Raw genomic sequence first — 8,303 nt, 5'->3', positions numbered from 1 at the left:
GACTGGAGCCTTTTCCCGATGCGGACCATGATTCCGACCCAACAAGTCCGCTAAACAGGCTCAAGCTCAGAGCGCCCACGGGAGAATGCCGTTCCCTGGCGCCGTGGAGGAAGTCACAATGTTTTCCCCTACTATCGGAAAGAAATCGTAGCTTCGAGTGCTGCTCCGCTCGAGACGAAGGAAAAATTCTCGTTCATGAGAAATCGACTCGGAGCAAAGGATTTCGCGTTTTCCCGGATCGTTTGTCTAATTGGAATTCTGTCTCCGCCGACTCGTCCTGCCTCCCCATGGATTCCCAAACGGAGCGGAATTCGCATGGGTTCTCAGATTCCTTTTCATTCGCAAATCTGGTCGTTTCAACAGTTGTCGTCCCTCAATGGGAAAGAATTCTGTTTTTCATTGACGTCAAAACTTCCAGCCGACTTGACACTCCGGAGGCAAATGCTTTGTCGGAGGATCGTTCCGTTGCGGGAATTTTTTTCCTACAGCTGGAATTCCAAAATTTCGGAAAGCAGCTGCGAGTAAGTCCTTGTCACAATGCTCCAGAAGAGGCGGGCGTCGAGTGGCCTGGGCTGTATCACTCACATTCGGAGCTCGAGCAAAACTAGGGCCGGAGTCCTGAACAACGAGCCGGGAGTCAGACGTGAAGCTCGAAAAAAACATCTGGAACGCTTTCAAGTCGAGTGAAGAAATGAGGATCTTTTCAAGCTAATGGGCCCGCATATCTCTCGAAGCCGTACGCGCCTCGCGAGCTCCGACGTTGAATGTGACCGAAATTACCAGGAATCCTAGGCTTTTCCAGGGGTTTTTCCACCCTCATGATTGCTCCTAATGTTTCCCGCATCGGAGCCCCGGATGGTAGGATAGAATACTCCTCATCTCTCAGCTGAGCGCTCCCGATCTAGAGCTTTCCGTCCCCCCCTCGGAGGAGGTAGAGCGAGACCCTCCACTGCTCTTGTTCCACTCTGCGCGCGAAGTCCGTTCGGTCAACTAAGTCATCAAGCGGAAGGAAATCGGAAAAATTGTGTCGGGGATTCCCGCGTCAAATTCTATTCTCCCGAAATTCTGGGAGAGTGTTCAGATCATTCGGTGGGTCGGGGAGGGATTGGTCTCGTTCTCATCAGGGCCTTTGATCCACTCCGGTTGAGCTCCAAGCTCCCCTCGCGCGCGAGCACCCGTTGGACTATCGGAGGAGAGTTCCGTCGCTTAAGGCTCGGTCATCCGGCACCGCTTTAAAGCTCGGAGCCGGTGTGGACCGAGACTTCTCGGTGAGGATCTCGGCTCCACGAAAAGAAAATCTTTCGTGCGATTGCTTCAGCCACGGAACCAGAGTGGCGACTCGACCCGGTCGGAGCTGGCCCACGTCTCAGATCGATGGCTGAAGTGAGGAAACTGAAAATTCTCTGTCTGCACGGCTACCGTCAGGACGCCGAGAGCTTTCGTTCGAAATTAGGCTCTCTCCGAAAATCTACGAAATCATTAGCAGAATATGTGTTCGTGACGGCCCCTCTGCTCGTGAATGACAATGAAAGAGAACGGGGATGGTGGTTCTCGAGGAGTGATCGCAGTTTCGATGCTCAAGAACAGTCTGACGTCAGTATCGGGCTCGAGAGTGCACTCGAGCTAGTGTCAAACACCGTGGAGAAAGAGGGACCGTTCGATGGAATTCTAGGATTTTCTCAGGGCGCGAGTTTCGTGGCGCTGGTGTTGCAGCTCGGCAATAAAATTTGGGGTGATTTCGACCAGATTCGCTTCAGGTTTGCCATCCTCTTCTCCGGGTTCGAGTCACGGAATTCGAAACATGCATTCGGTGGGAAAATAGACCTGCCTGCCCTACACGTTATCGGCAAGACAGACAAAGTGATACCCCTCGAGCAGGCGAGCGCTTTCAATGAGCTTTTCTCTGATGTACAAATAAGCGAGCATGAGGGAGGTCATTTCATCCCGAGCAGCGGTAATTCGAAGAGAGACGTCATTGAGTTCATGAAGAAGTTTTCGGAGACAGCGTAGCGCCCACCTCGGGCCTAGGAATCGAGGCCTGAGCCGTCGACGCGAAAGCCTCAAACAACCTAACGAGAACCCCGAAATACCGAAACGCCTCTCCGAAAGACCACTGATACCAAATAAATATGTTCTTCATTATTCCCATCGAACCCTCTCTACATTGTTTTCAGGAGAGACGGATCGTGAAAAACTCGAGCCCTTTGCTAGGAGCGGGGATTTCGATATCCCTTGAGCCGCGCGGAAGTGCGCCGGACAAGCACAGGATTGAACATGGCGTGGCTCTGCACCAGAATTTCAGATATTTGAAGGAGCCGGACTTCATCTCTGGCGAATTCGGAAGTTTTATCGAGGGATCTAGCCTACCGAGGGAAGATGCCTCGGGGGCATTTCTCTCTCTCGAGGTCACTCTGATTTCATGTCCTCAAGCCTCGGACTGGGCCAAGGGGAAACGTGACTCGGAGTGCACCACTTCAGGCGAAAGCGTTTAGGCATGTTTTCTTTGATGAAGTAGGACTACACTCATCCACTCATCTCACCATTCCACACATCTCTATCGGGGCATCGTAGTCTCTCACGAGTATCATTCCCCGTCTCGTCCACTCTGTGAATCAAGATTGGATTTCTGTTCGAACGCGGGGCAGCGATCGTGGGACAGGGACTCCGCGGTCAAGACCCGAGCGCTCTCATGAGCGTCTTCCTAATGTCGCGAATGGCTATTCCCCTTTCGGGGATATTCGTCGACGACGAAACTTCACTGTAGCAATTCCGGATACCGCGACAGCAGCCGGCGAAAATCGACCGCTGAATATGGTTGAATCGACGGGGCTCGTAACAGCCGGGTGCAAGCGAGAACCGAGAATTTCTTGTCCTGTGGGAAGCTCGGGTGAACGTTTCGCCCGATCGCGAACTAGCATGCCGGAGTGGAGCTAAGCAGAGGAGTACTTACTTTTCTCAGAGGAAGCCAGACAGCGTTTCCTAGTGGGGGTTCTTCGGAGCTAACTCAACCATGACAAGAGATTGTTCATGCTCAGAGTGAACGCAGGAAACGAATAATTACTTTCTGTTCCTCGAGAGGAGAAATAAAAGGTCAAAGGCAATCATGACCCCCGCGTTGGATGAATGACGATACCTCATCATCAACGGAGCGGCGCTCGCGAGCCATCCGGACGATATGCCGGATCGTTTAGGAACGGAATCTTAAAAACTTCTCGACATCTTGCTCAAGCCTCCTTTCGTGAACTCACTCGCTGAAGTGGAGGGAGCAGGCAGAGTACAAACTCCACGCGCGATGTTACTTCTTGTCCATGGTACATGTCCGATACCGACTATCCACGATTCCATCCGAAGGCAAGTATACGAATCCAGATATCGAAGAGGAGCGACCATATCCAGGGAGGTGCTGGTTCATCCAGACGGGTATACGTGAACACCACCGGAACCGATATGCAGCATTGTCGTATCAAGACATCATTCGCGAACTCGCCCCCGGCCCGACTTCGTGGGATTCTCAGCAAGGTGAAAAGTACTTATTCTTTCGCCGACGGTTCACCCCCGGTTCATTTTCAAATTCTTGCATTCCTTCGAAGAACTCGCTCCAGGGAGCTTATACGTCTCGAGCCCGAGTGGAGGACTCGCAAGCTTCACCAACAAAGGCAGAAGTTACGTATATGCTCATGCAAGCGGAATCCGAACGTACTTGACCTCGTCCAGGTAATCCCTCCCCGAACTTCTGAGCGTTTCACTAGAATATCTCACATCCTCTCACTCATCATGTGATATTGAAGCGACCTCGTATTTCGAGCCTCCGCGGCCGAAAACGTTCAGCGACCAAACTCGAACTTCTCGGTGGATTTTCTTCCTGGAAGGAGCTCGCTGGTAGCGTTTCGTTCCAGGAATTCACGCTGGTGGAAATATTCGCCGGGTCCGCAAACTCCAAGAACTCTGCCTCCGAGACAGCTCGCCTACCGCAGCACGGTCCCCAAATACGCCGATAGGACGTGGATATGAATATCCGAAAAGCTATCATACCAGTTTCGAAGAGAAGTTCATTAATTTCTAATTTTACTTACTTGGAGCCGATCGAGCGGAACTATGCAAATTCGGTGTCTCTAAAGCGAGCTCTCTGACGAATTTTCTCGACGATCTCCGGGAACGAACGCACGTCAAGCCGCTCTGTCCCCGGGCGAGACTGCGTCTTCCCCTCGAGACCGGGTGGGGCTCTTCTCCCAGAGACTGATTGAGATGCCAGAGAAGGAGAATATTGGGAATTTTTCATCGCAGATCCTCATATATATGTACTAAGAAACATATATTCGATATTATTCAGAAAAACACTCGATTTTGCCCACTGCAATATGGTGTCTCTGATTACTGTGCTCCGTCACGAATCGCAATTGATGCGATAAAAGAAGTCCACTAAGGTTCGACAGACGGGTTTCGGAATCGAATGCAGGCGAGCCGACAGCGGGGCCACAACCACTCGTGAGAGAGTACGTGGGTTGGTTGCCGAATCTAGGTGTCGCGTTTCCCTCACAGTTCCACCGCGGCAGTCTAGAATTTCCGCTAGTACAGGATGTAGTTTGGCATCGCGTTTCGGCCAAAACACCGAATGGAAACTAGGTGGCTCCCTTCACCTCATAATCTGCTTGATAGCTCGGGTACTTGGGGTAGAATAAATTTCTTTCGAAAGTGGAATAACTCGCTACTCACTCCCTAGGAGATACGAATTCAATTATCCCGGCTTCTCGGACAGAGGGCAGAGGATTCAGGCGCATCAAGTTCCCAAAACTTTATGGATCGAACTCATCGAATTTCCGACATTTCGACCGCTATGCCCGTCGCCGAGAACTGATTCTACTGGAGGAATTCTTTGGTTGCGGGTGGTGAAACTCCAGTGTGTAGATTCAGACATCACCGCTGCTCTATTGAGTCGTAACTAGGCGTAAGATCAAGATGCAAAGCTCGGCCTGATGATGATCCTCACAAAGCCGATGGAAATATCCTGAGCCTGCAACGAATGAGTTCGAATGAATTGCATAAGGCTGGGGCAGGGTCCAATCTCACACCCGAAACTTCTTATTACCGCCCAGAGAAGGCTCAGATAGAAATCGTGCGTTGTCGCGATATTTGCGATGGGAACATGGCGATATGGAGGTCCTATCGCAGCGGGTACACGAGTGGCCCTCGTCTACGTACGCGTATGACGGGATGCGATTATGACAAAATACGCTCAAAACCAGCTGCGCTCGTGTCAAAATGCGCTCGAAAACAGCTGTGCTCATAGCCGAATGCCGGTGAGAGTGCTCCCGCTCACAGCAAATCGCGTTCCTGACTGGATGCCCGCCATCATGAGCTCCTGAATTTAGACATAATCGTCTTGAGCTTTGTGCGGCTCCTGTACACGATTGCGTATCATTTTCAGTACCTTGAGGCAAGGTAATCAGACCTGCGGGGTTGTACTGGGGAGCTTGTGATTGGGAGAACCGTCGGACAAGCCCACGGAGAGCGTGGAATGCCTCTCTCCTTGGGATCGATCGGCTGAGCATGTGTGGGAGGAACTACCTAGAGTCCTATTCCTCGTGACAGCGGGACGAGCTTCATGTCGATATTCACAACTCCGACTGGAATGACGACTAGAGCGGATGACGTCATCCCATGCCGGACATCTGGGATTCAACATTCAGTTCAGGAATCGCGGGGACAATCATCGAATCATTAACTCTCCGATCGTTCGAAGACCGGACCGAGAGGGAAGAGATCATCATCTCAAATAAGGATTCCTCCGGAATAAGCACTTTCCCCCAACTGTCGGAACCGACGGGACTCTGCCGCCGAGTAAATCAGATTGAACGCTGCTAATCAAACTCCGATCCGGCGGTTGGGAGGGAGTCCGCGAATGAAATCTTGCGCAACTTCTCGGTGAAGATCCGTCGGCGTCGCAGTCTGGGAAGTCGATTCGCATTCTGATCCCAATCTCTGTGGTGGATCTCATCACGAATCACGAACATCCGAAGGGACTCATGCCGTGCGAAACTTTCTCGCCCACATAAGAAATATGCTCTCTAATTGAGATAATACGGAGGCTCATCAGGAACTCCACGGGGCGGGAACAGAAGCGAGTCCCAAAGTGCCGGCGGGATATTTACCGCTTTTCCCGAGCAGGGATTACAATCACCATCCGGATCTAGGAATCCTCGCGAGAATCGCTGTGGACCATGCGTTACGATCAGCTGCGAGTCGAGCTGGGGGTTGCTATCGACATCTGTCTGCGAGGGCAGGACGCCTGCAAGAAGCACTCGGGGATATGCCGGCCGACGGGAGAGTATCAATGGGAAGGCGCTCCGTCCGTTCCTGCTTATGTCGTGAGCTTTACTTCAAGAGTCCTGCAGGCAAGCCTCCAGTGATTCGCTTCCCATTTTTCTCGAGTTGTTGAAACCCCCTCGCTGTTTTTGCGGCCGCTTTCCCCCGATTTCTGCCGGGCCGGAGACTGACAGCTCACTCTCAGTCATAGCCAGAGTCTGCCTACCATCCGATTCTCATCGCAAGTCAGGTACTCATTGAAAGAGAATCCTGAGGTTCCTGCGCCCTCGATGAAGATCGACGCTCACTGAGAACTCCGAAACCGCCGCGCCGTAAAATTTCAATGAATCGATAAAAAATTGATGTCGAGCATCATTAGAGATGATTACGCGCCTTTCTTCCTGGTCTTACGGGAAATCCTACTACGGAACGAACCGGTGGATTGAATATCGATGGTATCGACCCCTGCAGGCGGTGCCGCAGAAGAAGCTCTCGCGACGAGACTCAAGAAGGGAGCGGTGCGGCTGCGAATAGTCAGAGAGCTAAGGGCGGGAAGGTTGGTCATCCGCTCTATATGAGCGATTCCCCAACCTCTACGTTCTTGGCCTAGCCCATGGGAATCCCTACTCTGTCTGTTGCCAATAAATTCATTCTCCCAGGGAGAACGTGCTTTTTTAGATTCGGATGAGTGGGCACGTGAGCCGCAAATGAAGAAATCATACGGAGGATGAGGAGAAGAATTACACGATCGACCAGTCCGTCAACTCGAAGTTATGAAACATCCCTCGCGCAATTATCGCAATCGCCGTTTCTCAGGCAGGCCGAGGTGAGACGCTCCAGAACTATGATAGCTCATTGGCCCATTGTCACGAATCATCCACGAGAAATCGTGGCAACGCCTCTCGGTCCAGGTACCGCGAAACTTCATTACCGAAGGCGCGATGGGAATACGAAGCTTCAGCCGAGAGTCGACCAGCAGCGTTCCGTTGCGTCGATTAGAAATCGTTTACAAAGTGACGGGAGCTGATGGAAGCAAAAATAGGGAAGTTTCCCCTTTTTTTTGGAGAATCCCCGGATGAAATTATTTCTGAATCATGTCAGGGAGCGAGATGACGGTCTTTCGAACGGCGAGGAACGCCCCCTTCCATACGCTTGCAAGATGTCTTGGAGCAGAGCAGATTGAAGAATCGGATTCTCGAACGGTGAATTCGAGAGAGAGTCAAACAGTCGAGCCAGCTGTTCGGTCGATGGCCTACCCCGGATCGTCGTAGACAGAAGACTACGAGTCGAACGTCAAAGAAGAAGCCGAGCTGTCCAACGCTAATCTGCTTACCTGAGCGGACAACTCTGACAGCGGCGTCTCTCGACCCTGCCAACGTTGGAAAAATGGTCGACCAGAAAGGAGAGACGACACCAAGCAGGCGAGTCCGGTCTCGAAAGCGTTACACCTCGAGCTCGATACTCTCTTGAAGACAAAAGTGGGTGCGACGTGAGTGATCGCTTGGTCATCGATAGTGTGAGTAGAGCCGCGTGCTTTCATGATTCCTAAAGTAGATATTATTGAACCGGTTATGATCAGGAATTTTCATGGCGGAGGTAATAAGTATGCTGCGAGGACCAACACTGTAAAGAGTCATGAACCTCGCGAGCACATAGGAGCTCCGAAACGCTGAGCCGAAGAGACTTTGAGGGAGACAATTTAGCTCTCTCAGACGTAGTGCTGAGGCCCTCAAAATGAGGGGTTTAGGGCTGCTTATGGGAGCCTCATTCATCCGCTCCCAACTCTCGCTGACTGTTCCCTCGTTGCCTGAGCCTAGAGAACGCAGTCTCTGACTGGAACCAGGAACGATGATCCCTAGTGAAGGCAGGGATACTTTCTCAGCGGGAAAGTGGGCGCCCTTCAAGGGCTCGCCCCACATAGTTTGTGAATTGACTGCCCCTTGACAGAGACGAGTCGAAACGCTTAGGCGTTGATTCTCCTCGTGACGAGGACTTCTGCG

At 51.8% G+C, this 8,303-nt stretch overlaps 1 protein-coding gene across 1 annotated transcript; it reads left to right on the top strand.

The window, feature by feature from the left end:
- Positions 1 to 1,374: 1,374 nt before the first annotated feature.
- Positions 1,375 to 2,010, top strand: LOC100906863 (esterase OVCA2-like). Its single transcript, XM_003748233.2, has one exon. It carries the CDS (start codon positions 1,375 to 1,377, stop codon positions 2,008 to 2,010), a length of 636 nt encoding a protein of 211 aa, XP_003748281.1.
- Positions 2,011 to 8,303: the final 6,293 nt, after the last annotated feature.

Source organism: Galendromus occidentalis, unplaced genomic scaffold (assembly GCF_000255335.2).
Source record: "Galendromus occidentalis unplaced genomic scaffold, Mocc_1.1 scf7180000077529, whole genome shotgun sequence".
NCBI lineage: Eukaryota > Metazoa > Arthropoda > Arachnida > Mesostigmata > Phytoseiidae > Galendromus > Galendromus occidentalis.
The sequence above is the reverse complement of the archived record's forward strand: the minus strand, read 5'-3'. Positions and strand labels throughout refer to the sequence as shown.